At 43.0% G+C, this 18,401-nt stretch overlaps 2 protein-coding genes across 5 annotated transcripts; both read right to left on the reverse strand.

Moving 5' to 3' along the window:
- Nucleotides 1-960: 960 nt before the first annotated feature.
- sfxn1 (sideroflexin 1) lies at nt 961-7,950 on the reverse strand. 4 transcript variants are annotated; one of them, XM_027027846.3, is made up of 11 exons: nt 7,857-7,950; nt 5,463-5,648; nt 4,907-5,077; nt 4,468-4,566; nt 4,313-4,388; nt 3,957-4,042; nt 3,691-3,818; nt 3,375-3,424; nt 3,191-3,240; nt 3,022-3,069; nt 961-2,654 (listed from the first exon to the last, which is right to left on the reverse strand). In XM_027027846.3, the coding sequence occupies exons 2-11, from the start codon at nt 5,624-5,626 to the stop codon at nt 2,558-2,560; spliced, it is 969 nt and encodes a 322-aa protein (XP_026883647.3). In that variant the 5' UTR covers nt 5,627-5,648; nt 7,857-7,950; the 3' UTR covers nt 961-2,557. The 4 variants fall into 4 exon arrangements, with proteins under 4 accessions (XP_026883647.3, XP_081569184.1, XP_081569185.1 ...); XM_081713058.1 differs by having other exon boundaries at nt 7,852-7,940; XM_081713059.1 differs by lacking the exon at nt 7,857-7,950 and adding an exon at nt 5,765-6,305.
- Nucleotides 7,951-8,610: 660 nt separating this feature from the next.
- Nucleotides 8,611-18,173, reverse strand: cfap69 (cilia and flagella associated protein 69). Its single transcript, XM_027027847.3, has 23 exons — nt 17,844-18,173; nt 17,697-17,753; nt 17,449-17,514; nt 16,956-17,065; nt 16,645-16,721; nt 16,375-16,473; nt 16,089-16,241; nt 15,762-15,939; nt 15,385-15,508; nt 15,243-15,291; nt 15,022-15,143; nt 14,515-14,749; nt 13,862-14,026; nt 13,584-13,699; nt 13,202-13,320; nt 12,462-12,543; nt 11,758-11,950; nt 11,158-11,295; nt 10,999-11,075; nt 10,483-10,680; nt 10,171-10,257; nt 9,937-10,041; nt 8,611-8,997 (listed from the first exon to the last, which is right to left on the reverse strand). Exons 1-23 carry the CDS (start codon nt 17,964-17,966, stop codon nt 8,824-8,826), a joined length of 2,847 nt encoding a protein of 948 aa, XP_026883648.3. The 5' UTR covers nt 17,967-18,173; the 3' UTR covers nt 8,611-8,823.
- Nucleotides 18,174-18,401: the final 228 nt, after the last annotated feature.

Raw genomic sequence — 18,401 nt, forward strand, 5'->3', positions numbered from 1 at the left:
GATCAAAACATTGTTGTTTCTTTTCTCTCACCACAAAAATGTTTTAAAATAAATCTTTTAGAATAAGTGTAAAATAAATAAATTAATTGATTAATTAAACCAATTAATAGAATTAAATCAAATTTAAACAGCATGGCATTAATTAAGACCTTTGTAATTACTCTATTGTAAAAGTTACAAAAAAGGTAACAGAGATCAGAGACCAGTGTAATTTTTTAACATTCTTTATTTCTTCCAGGAAACTACACTTTACAACATTCCCATTAAATGTAAAAAATAACAGTACCATTCTGAAAATATCCTCTAAAATCAGACCAATGTCAACTGCAGTTACAGCAATTTCTCAGGAATGTTTTTGCATGTCTCTGGGCACAGACCGTTATGCTGATGTGTAATTTTAATAGGTTGTTGAACCACATCTAACTATGTGCTGTTTGTTCTGTAAAACACTGTCTTTGAAAATTGATCACAAAGCCTAAAGTTAAAGAACAAACAAAAACACACTGCATTTATTCAAAGCAACATTAAAACATGCAAAAATCCTGTGTGTTCTGTAAGATTTAATTTATCACTTGGTTACAGCAACTAAAATGGCTCTTTTCAGTTCACATTTGCATCGAAGCTTCATGGACTGATTACCCAGGCTGAATGTTTGTGTCAAGGTCCAGGGTGAAAACACACCTTTATCCATCTGAGGGGGAGTTAAATCACATCTGATTGGACTATCAGCAGATGACAAACACTTCTGATTGGACTATCAGCTGAGGCCCTTTATCGTAGACTAAACTAATACAAGTCTTAATTCATTATGGGTTTCGTAATATAACACATCAGAAAAGAGAAATGGTGAACTGAAGCCCCTGAACAGTATTAGGGGATTTCATTAAAAAAACAAACAAGCAAACAAACAAACAAAATCATTGTATGGAGGCCTCTGCGTACCCCTGGTTAGACAGAGCAGTGTGCTACCAGTGATGTTCACTTACTTTGCTAGTTGAATGGACTTTGTCACACTTAACGGGGACATTGGGAAACTGCCCTTAAGGTTCTTCTCTTCCACTAACTAAGCACTTTGTTCATGCACAGTTGACAAGCAAAATAATATGTACATATTTAAAGATTTAGTCATTAAAATACTAGGGACAATTAGTCACAATATACTCTTCCGACCTCCCTTCAATCTGGTACAGCTTATGTGCACCATAAAATGTTGTTTTGTAATAAAGAAATAAATTAATTTGGCAGCATTGAAAATCAATTGCACTGTTCTTGTGTAGAGGTCATGTGATGTGTGATTAAAGGTACACTAAGGATTAGTCTCGCCATATGGCAGTAAATCATTAACATTTCCTACATGTATGAAGATATGACTTCTTTTTGTTGCTCAAGAGGAAGGTATTTGTTCATTAATGATAGACATGAGCCTTTTCAACACAGACTACTGCACCAGCTAAAGGTTTGGGAATCTAAAATGCAATTTAATCTTTTTCTGAACACAAACGGTATATAATGAGAGGAATTAAAATACAATGAAACACAAATGTGGGGTTTTGTTTCAAAGATTTCAGTGTGGCAAGAGGATAAATCTTCTTCACAAAAATCTCCACATTTGTTTATTTAGTTTACATCTGTTTACATTCCATAAAAATAACCTTTTACTGTTTTAAATTTCACTGTTCTTTCCAAGTCTCTGATTTATAGTCTTTAAAATCTTAATTTTAATCTTTAATCTTAAACAGACATTAAAATCTACACACCTTCAGTTACCTTTCAATCGACTGTATTTCAATAAGAAGTCAATCATCACATGATTTTACTACGTACCAATTCCCTCCAAATATTTAACTTTTCTTAACATATTGCCAAGATGACCAGAAAATCCTACTTAGTGTACCTTTAAAATGAAGTTGAATATTTGGCAGTTTTCTGTCATAAGCAGCCTTCATGTGCGCACTAAGACTGATCACGGATTACAGGCGTCCTGTAAAACACAGTAACAGAAATCACAAGGCTGTTCCCTGCAGTCTTTGCTCTTGGCTCAGCATGACTCTGAATGGCAGACCAGATGCTCTCGTCTGCTACCAAAGTGACAGTGCAGGGCATCCAAAGACTAACCCTGATGGAATATTTAAGACCATGTTCAATTGTTTAATTACTTAAAGACGACACCAACCTTAAAATATAAAAGCAACGTGACTCAACTTTTGAATTCAAACTTGATCCGCAGAGCTTGTTTCCTCTCAAACTCATATTTATACATAGTCAAAGCAACAAAAACAGTGACTGTCCAAAAACTTGCACTGCACTGTGTTTAATAAATCACATAAAGTTCTACATTGGAGAATCAATGAACGAGCACCTTTAAACATTTCTAATACTAGCAGAGACCTGCAATATTTTATTAAAAACCCAACAGTTACTAAGAATACAAAACCAACTGAGTGGGGACGTCCTCAAGATGAGACAGAGGAACTTAGCTTTGGCACAGGGACGATGGCGCTGGAGGGTCATGGTGAGGGTGGTTGCTATGGCAGCGCCCTGGGCATCGGCCTTCCTTTCACAGTCCTTTGTTAAAGTAAACCCGCTCCACGCCGGGGTGGTTCGCCCGGATCTTCTCCTGAAGTTCTGGCTCCAGACGAGTCAGTGCCATGGAGCTGCAGAAAGGCACGCACGGAGACACAACAGGAACGTTAGTGATTACGACACAGCGAAAAGGCTACAAGGTGACCATAGCTCACCACCAGAAGCTTCAGCATAAAAGGCAGCCACAGTTTGTCACATCATTTGAGCTTTCAAATGAGGTCAGTAAAGACGAACTGGGACACCTGAAGTGAAGACCTCACTTATGTGCAGTTAAAGATATTAGAGGTGATGAGATGAAAAAGAATTTGTAGCTCAGCATGCCATTTTCCTTCAGAGCAGCTCTAAACTACAGCCCAGCGCCACTTCTACACTCGCTATACGGTGGAACCTCAACTTTGAACTTTTAAGCATGAAAGTTTAAGTGTGAAGTTCTCTCACCTCTTCTGGGGGAACAGAGCACAGCACAGTGGTGTGGCAAACACCAGACTATGAGGAGAGAGAAGCATCCCAATGAATGTCACAAGTGTCACCATTTTCCCAGAATGGCTTTTCAAAACACTGTATATAGAGAGTTATTTATGCCACCAATCTGCCTTTGGCAACTCACCAAAATCCCACCAAGCTGACTTGAATGGGTGCACTCATCCATGGGAACCTCTGAAAAGATGACAAAGAGGAAATCAACCCTGGAATGTGCACATGATGCACTCACTGAGCATGCTCAGTTCAATCTGTTCAACTACTGTGAGCAGTTATGAATGCTACTAATGCTAATAAGAAGGACTACGTACCTTAAGGAAGGCTTTCTTCTCCAGCGAGTTCATAAGAAATGGAGGAATTGCTAGAAGACAAGAAAAACCATTACTCAGGACTTTACCAGCTTCTGCGTTTTCATTGGTTTCACTTTTGCTCCTGTTGTTCAGATCTTTCCTGACTGCTGAACCTGCCCGGGTCTTTCAGACCAGTCCAGCAATTCCAGAACTTCTGCTTCAGTTCTACACACTCTAACTGGATTCATTCACCAAGAACCTGTTAGGTGATGAGTTGAGTCAGGCACAATACAGTCCTGAACACAACTTCTGAAAAGGCGTAAGAAATGTGACTGACCCATTCCCGGAGAGGCCATCAGGATTCTGGAGATCACCACTTGTGAGATGGCTTGCTGAGCTGCCTTGGAAGACTCTCCTAATCGGAGATCATTCTCATCCATTACTGGAATACCATACTTTAGCTCCCTGCAAGTCAGAGGATTCCCAAAAAACAAACACTACAGACAAACACTAGAGGTGTATTTATACGGACCAAATCAGTACTGAGCAAAGCGAAGCAACCTGGAGGTGCAGCGTGGTTTGAATTTTCTTTTCTCATGTTACCTTTGTCTCATCAGTGGAATGTTGATACAGTTGGCAGCAGCTACAGCAGCAAACGGCACAAATCGTCCCAGCAGCGGCGAGACATGCTGGGAGAAAGAGACAGAGCAGAAAGAAACATCTGCAATTATCTATAAGGCACCAAGACTCACAGGGTTTAATTGTAAAGCATGTTAACGTGTGTTGACAATGCACAATGTTAAACCAATACTGAATCACAGAGAGTGTTAAAACTGCAGACTTCCTGCGGGTAGAAGTACATGATCAGACAGACACACAAACCTAAAAAAGAAAAACTGTGACCTAAAGTCACGTGTGTAACATGCGTATGAATCCAGATATGTCTACTTCCTTCTTACCTTGGCTAGAGCGTTGAGGCCTAATGCTGTGACCACAGCTCCGGTCGTGGCCGACACGTATGCAGTGCCCAGCTGACTGAACACAACACATTTCAACACAGTTCACAACATGACAAAAGCGCAACAGAAAGGGTTAGGATGAATCAGCCACTTACTTTACTGTAATGGGGGCGTCCCCACTGCGGTTGGTGTAATTGACTATTGCGTTAAAGGACTGGTTGATCCACTGCCAGAATAACACAGCTGGGGTCGTCCTGAAGGTGTGGAGGAAAAAGGGCTTCAAACTGACTGCGGTACTCACACACACCCATCACACAGTTGCACCACAGACACACCAGTTCCTCCAGTGCCACACAGGTGCATTAGACAGCATTTGGTAGGTGCTTTTATCCAGAGCGACTGATGTATTTACCCGGGAACAAACCCACACCGTCAGAAAGGTTGTGTGCACATTGTGTGTTTTTTTGGACACACTGGTGTTGGTTAAAAAGCCTCAACCATACACAGGATGTAGCGCCTCACACGTAGAAGGTCATCATACAGGAAGTAGTACCTCACATGTAGAAGGTCATCATACAGGAAGTAGTGCCTCACCTGTAGAAGGTCATCATGCAACCGGTGATGGTCATGTTCATGGGGACCTGAGCAGACATGCGCCCGATTACCAGCATCTTCTCACCCGTGTCAGGATGAAACGCAGAGTCGAAAATATACTTCGCCCTCCAGAGTTCATCTTCTGTCAGGCCAGGGGCCACCACACCCTGTCTGGGAAAGAAACCAAAACAAACCAAAAACAAAACTAAACAAAGACACTAAAATTAAACACTAAAATTAAACAATTAGCTGCTCATACACATCAGCCATGAATTATCTGAAGATGTTCACGTGGCACAATGATGTCATACTGGTTGTTTTGTTGCTGAGTTGTCACAGAGAGAATAAGTGAGTTCAAATCGGCTCCACACACCTAATCACTATTAGGGCTCATGAACTAGTAACGTTTACACCTCTACATGGAGCACTGGGTCAGACCAGGAGCCTTCTGGATTAAACAAGTGCTCTGAGCACTGCTCAGATACCTGTAATCTTGATTTCAGAACTGTACGCCTGTACGCCACCTGTAATCTTGAATTCAGAACTGCTCAGATACCTGTAATCCTGAATAATCCTGTGTGCTGTCTCTAGCTGCTCGTTGGACAGCAGGATGTTGCGAGGGTCTGTGACGGTGAAAAAGTGTTTGGCGCGGCCTACGAAGGTGCCCTGGTCCCAGCGAGGCTCTCTGATGTTGATGGAGGTAGACAGTTCAGCCGCCATGACGACCACAGCCAGACAGACACTGGGAGGAAAACGTTTGACTGTGTTCAGATGTGGGAGAAGATGAGCGAGTTAAACATGTTCCAGAACAGTCTGTGACAATCTTGAAGCCCTCAGGGCCCTCACACGAAAACACACCTGTCAAAACACCTGGAAAAGCCTGCCTGCTTTTTTCCTTCTTTGACAGTTCTGACAGACTAGTAACCTCATGTCAGGATTCTTTTCTCTTTTGATGGTGAAATAAGTTAATTGTGTCCGGTACCAACGCTGGACACACACCGCACCGCTACACACACCACCACGCTTCTTCTCCCCTGCAGAAAAATGCTTCACATTTGTCCCTGGACTAGACCTTTGCTGAATCAGCCCCGGGTTGCTATGGAAACAGCTGACCAGCCAATCACAGGAGACTGAGATTCACCTCATCTGAATCCCAGTTTGGATAGTTTCATTTTCAAACAGGCAGTGTTCTCACGTGAGCTTCTGTACAGACAGACTGACACTGCACTGCAATACAGGAAAATACCGTAGTATGGGAATACAAGCTTATAGTAGAAATTAAGGAAGGAAAAAGATCTAACGTTATTAATTGGAATGATGGGCATTTTTTTTTGTTGTTATCATCCATAAAAGCAACATTACACTGAGTTATACTGGTAGAATGAAGAACTGAGATGTGTTCATAAAATCTGGAGCCTGTGTCCAGTAGTTTAGGTAGAATATACATACAAATTGTATTTATTTTTGACTGTAATCACTTCTCAGATTAAAAACAATATCTGCTTTTTGTCTAGCATTGGTGCCAGAAGGTGAAATTCAACCTCTGAGTTGTATGGACCATTTTCTCCATGTTTCTTGCGTATTTTTTCCTTTTTATTTTCAGGAAACCAAAATAGGTAATGCATCTAGATACTAATGTATATTTTGTTTTAGGCTAGATGCTACCCATAAATATGACTGTTTTGGGAGTATAATATTAAGCATATGAATAACACTTATTGCAATATCCCATAAATAATATATTTGATTTCACTTCAACCTAATGCCACGATGTTTGTACTTATACAGAGACGAAGAGGTTTTAATGGAATATTTTTGTATTATCAGATGTTGTCTTTTAAGCAACCCTTATGTGTGTGTGCTTTCAGTCATAAGGGTTGCTTAAAAAACAACAGCTGATAATGTGTGTGTGTGTGTGTGTGTGTGTACTTTGCTTGCACAGCTGATGAAGGACATTCACAATTTAGGTTTTAATGATAAAATGTCACCTGCCATTGCACCAAAGATGGCTGAAGCAACATACATAAACCGAGCATCGCTCCCTGTAACGCGCGTGAGTCTTTTTAAACTTAGTCCAGGTTCGTGCGTTTCTCACGAGACCGCTTCAGGCAGCACCGTCTAACGTGCTCGTGCTGCCCTTGCTTCACAACGTTCGTATTTTTTCCATAGGGTTTTACGTTTTTGTAGGTTGTAAGTTTACCATAACTCGTTAACACATGAATAGCCCCCGTTTCTGAAGCCTTCGGAAGCAGCTCCGCTCAGGGCAGGTCAGCTCGAGGCCAAAATGAACTTTGATCCAAAAGATGTTGACCAGTACACCCGCCCCGCGCCCCTCGGACCCTCGCATACCACACCGTGTCCGCGGCTACACATTAACCTAGACATTAGTTACATATAAGGCCTCGCGTCTATTAACTTGCAATGATTAGTCTACGGTGAGCACAGTAGACTTCCGGAAAATGTTAATGCAACGCTTCTGATATGGAAATAGAAAAAGATTTACAATGCACAGGACAATATGAATCGTCGCGTTGATATACGTTTGGTTTCCCCGTCTTAAAATTGCACCATTTGGACTATGCTAACGACGAGGCGCTGCAGCCGGTCTGTACCGGTTATAGGTGTTCCGCCGAGCTTCTGAATGAACGCATAAACATGCCTCTCTTCCCCATAAAGTCACTAGAACACCCTAACGATAAAGACTTGATTACAGGCACCCAAGGCAAGGTCAGCCCTTAATCATTACGCTCTAACGCATTCTAACGTTCACGTCCAGCTGTGCGTCTCCTCTTAAAATCACTGCATGTCACATCACGAGCGCATCCAGGCGACGGAAACCTGGCCTGTATCACATGTACTCACTTCACTGATAAAACACCAGAAATATGAACGGTTACATTAACGTGAACCGGCATCGTTTGCATAATAAATATCCAGTTACTTACAGTACCTCACTATATGATGGTCAAAATCACGGCAGTGCGCAGATGCCACCGTCTCGCGGTGTGAAGCTCATTTAATATTTAAGCATGCCACGAGTCGCTTGCACTTCCAGCCCCTCGAGCCCAACGTTATACGTGATTTCAAAGTAAGAGTTTAAAATTTCCCTGAAATGATTGTTTACTACTACCAGTGATTTCAGAGCAACAGATCATAGTCCTGGATAAATACTCAGAGGGATGCAATGTATGGGGTATGAGAACAGATTTCTCCACAAATTATTAGTTAAAAAAGAAACAACCACAGGACTGGAGTAAAGGCATTCTTGATCACAGTCATTTGTAAATGTCTCTTAAAAGAATCAGCAGCTAACTATAAAGGACATCCTGACTGAGCCATTTTTAGCTAACTAGTCTCTGAGCAGGTCACAACATGGCAGGTCCATTCATCTTTACTATTAGAGCATTCAGAACTCTTTAAAAACAAAATATGACATTATGTGGTATAATTATTCTAAATAACTTCAGATGTTTGTAGTAAGTGCTCTGTTGGTGATTTGATAAATAAAGGTGTTTGTGTGATATAAAACATTTTAGTATGAATAATACAGTCCCATCTTTAAACATGTATTTTAACAGACTGCAAGACATACTGCAGTCATGATATATAACAATATCTATATTTTATCTAAAATGTGCAGCTGTAGGTAAGATGGCTCCGGAAATAAATGAATACATCACATACAGCACAGACCAACAAATATGTTTCAGTTTTCATAACTTTTACCAACACTGACCCCAAAACAACAACACTGTAATATCTCTTTGAAGACCTGTGTGGTATTGATTTAACTGCAGGACACTACATTGTTTCTATAGGGCTTGTTTTAAAACATTTTACATATTTAAGTGCAGCTCCGGGCCCTGAAGGCCCCAGAGCTGTGGTTTCTGAGAGGCTGGCAGGCCTCTATGAGAGGTTTATTTGACAGTGACGGTGTTAGGAAGCTCCATGTCTTGATTTGAAGGTGTCACTTTTTTCAGTGCTCCGCCCTGGACAGGGACCCTCTCCAGAGCAAGGTCTGTGCTTGCTAGGGGTCCCCCTGTTAGCTCAGCAGGGGTGCTCTCAACGGTCAGCACACGGCCACAGAAATTCTGTTACACACATAGACATTACGCAGCAGACGTTTTATAATATATTAGCACTTAGTGGAGAGATGCCATGTATGATCCTAAAACATTGGACCTCATGCAGTAAAAATCTTGTACATACAAACTCATTCTTAAACTGCTTGTATGATTAAACAATTGTCTTGTGTTTAGTGTTTTCTGAACAAAATTTGTCCACACCTGTTGTCCACACCTGTTGTACAAGCCATGTACTGCTGTTCCCAAAAGTCAGCTTGTTAAATTGTATGGACTTATGAAATTTTTTCATTTTAGCTGTTTCATTAGCTTGATGAAATTTGAGTTTATATCTAAAATTAAATGTGTAATAAATGTCTAATTAAACTTGCGATTACCCTGTTTAGTATTTAACTTTTTAATCTAATGCCCTAAAATCTTTATCATTGAATTTACATATTGTAGAAAATTAACATTCATTTAAAATTCATATACATCATTTAACAGTTCACAGTGTTGATACAGACACTGTCCAACTTTCTCCAACAATTATCTATCATGACATGTGTTCTCCCTTCAGTCTCTGTTTTAGTGATGTATCACTTTGATTTGGGCAGATAAAGCATACTTTATTTATGTTCAAGACTATATATATTTTAAGTGTAATAACAGCCTTATTCTTGAATAAGTAACATATATTTTATGTAACATTTTTCTTTATAACCATGCCTGAGAGAAACAGCCTTAAAACAGATTTGAATTCAGAATAAAAAGAACTATGAGGACCTCATATTTTAGTTTGTGGCACACACACACACGCGCACACACACACACACACACACACACACACACACACACACACATACACATACACATACACACATACACACACACACACACACACACCCCCACACACACACATACACATACACATACACACATACACATACACATACACACAGCTCTTACAGTGGTCTGCAGGCCGGGGATCTGAGTAGAGTGGAAGGTGAACCCGTCTGGCTTCTCCCTTGGCCGTGATGACTCAATGGATCTCTCCTGCAGATGCTTCGAGTCCTGAGAGGGAAACAAGCAGCCCGTAGAGAGCTGAACTGACCTGGCTGTACACCATGCAAATACTTCTACTGCTGTTTGTGTCAGACAGACCATTAAAATCATCATTTACATCAAAGTGCAGATACGAACCTTTAAGATCTTATAGTCCGATGTCTTTGCAACATGGTGCTCCCATGACCTTGCTGTTAGCTCCTGTTGTTTGCGGTTTAAGCTGATCTGTGTGATGAAAGTCAACAAAACACCATCAAAACTACAGTTTGAAACAATTAGTGGCTAAATGAGAAGGAGATGTATTGATCAGCCTGATGGAGTGAAACAGACAGTCACCTTTACTGATGCGTATGAGAATGGTGAGTGTGGCAGACACGAGGGGGAAGTGTAGTTTACTGAGGAAAGGCAACTGAGAATCGTAAATCTTGCTAGTAAAAGCATTAGTCCTACCTCTCTGTATGCGAGTTTCTCTTCCTGGAGGTCCTCCTGCTCTTGCCGGTCCAGAATGCTTTGCTGCAGTGAGAGGACATGCCTTGCGGTGTCTTCGTCAGTCTGGGCGATAGAGCGAAGAGCCTCCATGTCTGGAGAGATGGGCCTGACGCCCTCCACGTCCAGCTCCGCTGAGACTTCACGCCACACTTCTGCTACCTGTGCAAGCATGGACACCCACACACAGACACAGACACAGACACAGACACAGACACACACAGGCACACACACACACACACACACACACACACACAGACATGTGTGTTAAGCCTGAGGGATATCACACTCTCTATATCCATTGTGCAGTTGTGTTTAGACCAGATCTTAATCTTAACATGTTATTTAGAATAAATAAATCTTACTGGCTCATTGTTGTTATCATACCAGATACTAAATAGATGACACCACTGATCCATCGTTTCACTAGAACATCCAGAGCTCTTAAAAGTGTCACCATACAGCCACTGTACAGCTCACCTTGAAGTCCAGGTACCTGCGCACGACACTCAGAGTGATGTAGTCTTCTGTCGTCAGGCCTGGAAGGTCCGTAAAACCTACAGGCATGTTCATCTCGCCTTAGAAAAAGGAATGTGTATATTCTCATTCTTTTTCCCTCTCCCTCTCCCAATCACCCACCCAGCTTGCAAAACATAGCGTAGATTTTTGCGCGCAGGTTTTCCGCGACGTCTACGATGGCGGCACTCAGTCTGTTTGCGGGACCAGGCACTAGTGGCTCCTCCTCCTGATACCGTGAAAGGAGGGGCTTCTTCACGTCTACATATTAAACCAACAAATACAAATGTTTAGTTGGGCATCTCCACACATAGACTGCACCTCAAACCGAAGTCATGGTGGGTCTGTGGGGCAGGCAGAGACGGAGATGGAGAAGACGAGAAGGAATGAGGCAGTGTGGAGGTGGCCAGAACTCCACCACACTGGACGAAGGTGAAGAGGACTAATAAGAAGAGGTCCGGTATCTCTCTTTACTGTTAACGTGTGTTTTTAAAAGCAGGAGATAATTGTGTACACTTGGATAATGCTGCTTTTCCATTATAGGTCTCGTTCATAACCCTCTCTAAGAGCAGCATGGAGGAGATGATGTATTCACACACTGTGTGTAATGGTGACTCTGTCAGATACACTACAGCATGACCTCATTTCCATAGTGCCGTCAGTGCTGTCTAGCCTTCACTGATAGAAAACGTGACAAATAAAAGTCCTTTAAAAGGAGTGTACCAGCGATTCTCCCGTGCTCGTCTCTCCTGACACCCATCTCAGCCTCCTCTTTCCTCCACAGCTGGAGGAGCAGGGCAGGGGCGGTGAGGTCGCTCCTGCCCCTCCAGGCCTCCACGTGGGCTAGCGTCTTGGGGTTGTCGCAGAGCTCCAGCAGGGTGGCCAGCACCACACTCTGCATGCTCCGGGGGCTGGACTGGGGACGACACAGAGACAGGGCAGGCTGAGTGGGTAGGAGGAGGATGCGGGCATCCCCGGAGGTGCTCAGAGACCCCCAGAGAGGCCCTGGGTGTCTGGAGGTGCTCAGAGACCCCCAGAGGGGCCCTGGGTGTCTGGCATGCGGTCGTTAACAACTCCTTCCTCCAGCTGTCATGGCCATGTTTCTGATAGGTCACACACAGGCTATGTAGTACTAAACAATATAATATCTATATCAAACTACTCTGATTTGGTTGCCATGGAAATCTGTCACAGTTTCTGAGTAGCTTCACTATTACATTACTGACAGGGAGTTTGGACGAGACAGTTCCACACCAGGCTAATCCAGACATGACATTCCTGCAGTACTGGATAGAAAGAATCTTCCAAACACCTGCATGTCTACTGACTAGCAAATGAATGAATGAATTCTGGGAACAAAACCTGCTGGGAAAAGAAAGAAATCCACTGGGCTGCTTTCAGTCATTCTTAATGGAAAAGTTACTTACATGGAGGAAGTCCAGTAAGAGGAAAACTCCCTCCTTCTCCAACAACATGTCTTCTGTTGTGTAACAACCAACAATGCAAAACCTGCAAGAGAGAAAGCAAAACTATTACGCAAGTAATCAGAAGGTTGCCAGTTCAAGTCCCATCACTGCCAAGTTGCCACTGTTGGCTCCCTGAGCAAGTCCCTTAACCCTCAATTACTCAAGATGTGTTCAGTCAGAATTGTAGTTTTGGAAAAAAACATCAGATAAATGCTGTAAATACACAATACATTACAAACATTAAGACAAATGAGTACTAATGGATTGGCTAAATTGGATGGTTGTCAACAAATACATAATATATAATCCCATAATATGGGCTGTTGCTAAGGGGAGGCCATGCATAATAGCATCTAAACCTTACTGTCACCATGCCCTTAGTCTCCATGGAAATGATGATAAGTTACATCATAATATTCTACAGAATGTTGAATCTAGTGGAGTGTCTGATTATAGCAGATGTTTTCATCTCCCTGAACATGATTTCAACCATTTTCCTTCCCAGTCATGTGACCTTCTCTGCACTGCGCACTTCAGTCATTCTGTAGGTCCGAGACTTTCCTCCGCTGGACAGCACCCAGTTCAGCAGTCGCAGTCCTCTAGGTACAGGGTGGAGAGCACTGGTGTGATTTGTACCCCCCCCCCCCCACCAGAGATAACCAGCGTGCTGTAAACAACGGTGGAGCGCGTGAGAGACTCACCATACACAGTCCACAGCGGAGAGGAAGAGAATGTTGTGACCCAGGCCGCTGTACAGTCGAGGCGGCGCCGTTCTCAGATAGCCAACCACTACCTCCACGCCCTCAGCACCGAACAGCTCCTGTGCCCAGACCACACACACACACACACAGATAAGACTACATGCACCCCTCTGTATCTCTGTGTTGTCTTACTTTTCACTGTTTTGTGTTACTTCTCGCTGTTGAATGGCGAATGTGAGGAGAATTTGTGCTGATTAGCACAAGATAACAGGGAGAACTAATTAGCAAAAAAACTTGGTGATGGACAGTTGTTCCAACTCTTTGACCCCCTGTGGGAAGAGTGCAGTTTAAAAGCAGACATCACCCTCCCTGACTGTCTCACCATCCTGTGCGCGTCCCTGTCACAGAGGCTAGACAGAGCGAGCAGTGCATCTGTCTGGATCTCCACGGACACTTCATCTCCCTCAGTGTCTTGATCCTGGAGTCTCTGCAGAATTCCTAGAAGTGACAGAATGCCTTCGATCAGCTGCGAATACAGTTTGAAGGTCTGAGTCGCACATCTGCTGCACACATCTCACAATCTACACTCACACCCTCAGGTGCATCACATGACATGCAGCGTAAAGAATTCATATACCGCAGGCATCCCATAATATTCACCCAGGAGCTGGCCGATAGTTCCCTGGTCACACAGGTCCTGGTTGATAAGGCCATCGCCAAGTGAGGTCATGCACCTAAGGAGACGCATGCAATACCTCAGATGAGCCTTTGTGCCTCCACGACCTCCGTTGCCATGGAAACAATGACCCTGGCCAAAATAGGAATCTGTCACAGGCACAGAAGGGGAAAAGGTGTCACCACTCAGTTTCTAGATATTCTACAATCAGCTGTGAGTGTTATTACTGAAAGGTGGAAGTGTTCATTAACCACAGCAACTCAGCAGAAGTTACAGCGGTCGACGAGTGCTGAGTGTGTAAAAATCATCAACGCTCTGCTGATTCGATAACTACAGAGTGCCAAACCCATCTAGCATTAACATCAGCACAAAAAACCCCCCCTATATTTATATTTATATATTTGTGTGTGTGTGTGCACTTTAGTTTTGTTCTGCACTGTTGGCCTGTTGCTATTCTGAGGTGTATTGCAATCCTAAATTTTGGGTAGTGTATTTTAACTAAGTAATTTTCACCTGCTCACGGCAACACCATAATGTACATAATCAGTTGCACACAGATGCAACACTGGGGAATCCTACAGTTCTCTCTGATTACAGGTGGATCACAGGTTGCCCCAGGCCATGTTACCATGGTTACCTTGCTGAACACACCACTCCAGGAGCAACAACAGACACGTGTTGGCCTGGCATGACATGTACTCGTCCAGCATGAGCGGCGCCAGCGTGGCCAAGGTGGCCAGGGCCTGCAGCTGTAGTTCTTCCTGCTGGGCGGAGGTCCAGCTGTGCTTGCCCTTGGGCCTGGGCTGGCTGTCAGACGAACTGGGACGCACCAGCAACATCAGTGCCAGCATAACATGGTTTTCTTTGAACAGCTACTGTGACACACACACACACACACACACACACACACACACACATATATATATATACACTTGTGTGTATCACCATAGAAGTATTTGGGTCGGGGGGCATGTTAAGTCAAGTGCAGCACTGGTTAACTAAAAAGTCTCCTCATACCTGTTAATGTCTCCGCATACCCGATAATGTCTCCTCATGCCTGTTAAAGTTTCCTCATACATGTTAAAGTCTCCTCATTCTCCTCATACCTGTTAACGTCTCCTCATACCTGTTAACGTCTCCTCACCTGAACAGCTGCCAGATCTCTGGACAGAACAACCAGCAGGTTCATCAGGAGCTTCTTCATCTCCAAATCCTCGTCAGTGAAGGTAAACTTGAAGTTTCGGATGAGTGGGTTATGGCTCTTCACTGTATTGCAAAAAGTTCAGCTGCTTTCCCATGATACCAACTCTCACTATTTATAAAACAAAATATCTAAAAACCAACAGTGCACGTATGGCAACTCACATTCTGGAACAGTGGCAAAAAAGACCAGCTGCTTGGCAAACCCACTCTCCTGTCGAGAAGAGCGAGAACCTTGGTTTGTAATTTGGGAAAAGATGAGGTATTGAGGATCGTGAGTGAATGGCTGAGGACGTGAAGATCTCACGGTCAGTGAAGCACTGCGGCATTCAGCGATCAGGCTCGTAATCACTAGGAGGTCGTTACGGAGCTGCTGGTCATAATGTCGGTACCCACGAAGAAGCTGGTGCAGAAAAGCCTCCTTCAGAACCCTGTGTTCAAAACACACTCACTCACTCAAGAGTTAACTGACTGCTTATCAGTTCACAGATTCACACGGCTGGGAAATGTTCTGTGCAATGTCCTAAAGCAGGCATATGGAGCAACGCACACACTGTTCGTCAGAGGCGTGACACTATCATTTTATATGAACAGCTTGTGAATTCTTCCAGACACCTGCACAGACTCTGTGTGGTGGGAACCTGTGAAAGTTGTTTCTTGGTGGGATAAGTGAAATAAACCCACATGACACAGTCCACAATGCTGAGCTGGGCGGCGACCTCCTCTCTGGAGCCGTTCTCCAGAAGGTTCCACAGGATCTCGGAGGAGCGGAATAGCACTTGTCCGGATGGATCCGGTTCGTTCATATAGAAGCAGATCTTCTGAGCTCCTTCTGCCTTCAGCATCAAATCACAGTTTACCACTGGGAAAACGGGGAAAACATGACAAATGCATGAAAACGGTAGGACAGATTAGCCATGCTGGCGTGCGAAGTGTAGAGTCATAGTTACAGACAGGAAAGCAACGTGACTGTGTCACACGCATACGCCACCTACTAAAGGTGGAGCTCACCAGAGGAGCTGGAGAGAATCTGGAGAGCATGGAGGAGCTGAAGCTTGGCTGACAGCTGCTTCTCCAGAAGAGCCAGAGACATGACCAGGGTCTCGGCCAGCCCGCTTCTCTCCACCTGCTGCTGCCTGTAGCTGAGGCTCGTGGGACACACACCTGGCACACATTTCAGAATGGGAAATACAACTGCACAATAGATAAGGTAAGCTTGAGGTTACTTGTGTACCACGATCCAGAGGAATCATATGGATAGCTCCATGACAAAGTTAGGTGTGGTGTAAGCACTTACCAGTTTCATAGTGCATTGGTTTGTCAAGGCTGTAGAATGATATAATGGAAGCACAGATTTGCTCTCTGACCTTTGCATTTGGCACCCGCATCAAATAACCTGCCATAATACACACAAGAATTCCAGATTCTCACAAGATAAACCAGAATGCAAATAAACAAAAATAACAAAATGTCATAACACCAATATGTTTACTCAAGCAAGATGTACATCAGAACCCCCCCCCACCCACTCCCCACCCAGATGCACACCCACATCACCACCACCTACCCATATGAGACAAAGAGTCTGTCACAATGCTGACGTAGGTTGGCTCATCTGAGGTTTTCTCCTTTAGGAAGGGGAGTCTTAAAGGGAAGGTTACATCATTGGTCTTTAATTTACCACTGGAATTGTTTTATCATCAGTATTTACAATACAGCGTCTGGCAGCCACTCTTATCCAGGGCGACTTACGTATGTATGAGAGTACATGTGCATCCCGGGACCGATAGCAAACAAAGCCATGACCACTGGGTTATTATTGCCATCCTCTATCTGTTCTGCCACTGAGAAACATCCAGATTAAAAGGAAAGTCTTACCTGCATATGTGTAATAGATCACACAGTATGGAAGCATACTCAGGAAGGTCTTTAGCCTTTTCTGCACAGATGTTTAGAATCTTAAAGATGTCTGCAAGATCTCTCAGAAACTTGAGATGTTCGCATTAAGGAAAACATTATACCCACGAGCACTGTCTGTTTAGAAATTCAGCGTGAGAAATGAACGATAATAAACAAGGCCCTCTTTCAGGTGGAGGCTGACGTTCATGACGGCAGCACTAGTTTTTACTATCTTACTATACAGAAAGAAAAAGCGGTGACGAAGCCAGGCACGTTTGCCTTAATTGGGCTCAGGAGAATCAGCAAAAGCGTTTCTGCCGTCCTTAGGGCTCAGGGCGCGACGTGCTGACATCACAACCATGTCACAACTTCCAAAGATTAGTGAAAGCAGCAAAACTGTTTATAATAAATATTTTTATGTTCACTTGGAATTATTTTATTTTAGCAGTTTTTCATAATTTGGTGAGGATACAAATCCTTTCTGGCATCTCTTCACGACTTTTTTTAATGCAGAAATATGTCTCTCTTTCAGGGAACACTGGAAAAAGAGATCATTTTCAAAATTGTATTACTAATACATAGTTCTCTTTCAGATATTTCAACAGTGAAATAGTTACCTAATAAATTTAATCGATAATTTTTATGTTACAATTTCAGGATGAAATACAATTCTAAGGTACAGCGTCTCTTAAACTATGATTAATTCGCTACATTACATACCGAAAGTGGATCTTCAAGGAGATGTATCACACGAGAAAGGTCAGGATATCGGGCAGTCTATAAAATACAAATTTCAGTTACTAACTTCTTTCCTTCTGAGTACTTTGAAATGTACTTTGAGTGTAGACTATTTAAAAGAGCACCCACCTCGTCTTTGCCCGGAGGACTTTCTGTGAAGAAAGGTTTAATGGCAGACACTTTTGGAACCCGTTTTTGCAATCTGGATCCCTTTAGCACATGAGCTGTCACCCGCGCCTCGGTGGAAAACATCCTGGAAAGATAAGCTCGTCTGTTTTGTGATATGACATTAATGAAACACTAGAAAGAAACGTATCAAATTAAAAACGGGAAAATAATTCAAGAAATGTTGACTCTCTCTTTATATGTTTAGAAAAAATATCCATAACGAGAAATGTTTATGAAGTCGTGATGTGCTTATGAAGGCTACTGCCCCTGTGAGGAGAACGCACAACAGTCGCTATGGTAACAGGTAAGACCAACGGAGTGCCGAATAGTTCAAACTTTCCCTTCGTGAAGTAAGGCGACAGCGGATTGGTTATCATAACATTTATCAATCTAGTTAATTTGTACTTAATATGAATGAATATTTTATTATTTAACTGGTCTTACTTAATGACAGCGCAGTTTACATAGCATGCTGTCAAGTACCACAGTCACAGGACCCTAACTGAGACACTTCGACTA

This window comes from Electrophorus electricus, chromosome 4 (assembly GCF_041902795.1).
Source record: "Electrophorus electricus isolate QZ-2024a chromosome 4, ASM4190279v1, whole genome shotgun sequence".
NCBI classification, from domain to species: domain Eukaryota; kingdom Metazoa; phylum Chordata; class Actinopteri; order Gymnotiformes; family Gymnotidae; genus Electrophorus; species Electrophorus electricus.

Bases quoted from the DNA above. Each gene is read 5' to 3' on its own strand.
- sfxn1 (XM_027027846.3), bottom strand. From the start codon at position 5,626: ATGGCGGCTGAACTGTCTACCTCCATCAACATCAGAGAGCCTCGCTGG. The intron at 3,241-3,374 runs GTACGTAGTCCT...TCATCTTTTCAG, and splicing joins AGAAGAAAGCCTTCCTTAAG to AGGTTCCCATGGATGAGTGC. The intron at 2,655-3,021 runs GTGAGAGAACTT...GCCTTTCTGCAG, and splicing joins GCTCTGTTCCCCCAGAAGAG to CTCCATGGCACTGACTCGTC.
- cfap69 (XM_027027847.3), bottom strand. From the start codon at position 17,966: ATGTTTTCCACCGAGGCGCGGGTGACAGCTCATGTGCTAAAGGGATCC. The intron at 16,242-16,374 runs GTAAGTGCTTAC...AATGTGTGCCAG, and splicing joins ACCAATGCACTATGAAACTG to GTGTGTGTCCCACGAGCCTC. The intron at 11,296-11,757 runs GTACACTCCTTT...TTTAATATGTAG, and splicing joins CGAGCACGGGAGAATCGCTG to ACGTGAAGAAGCCCCTCCTT.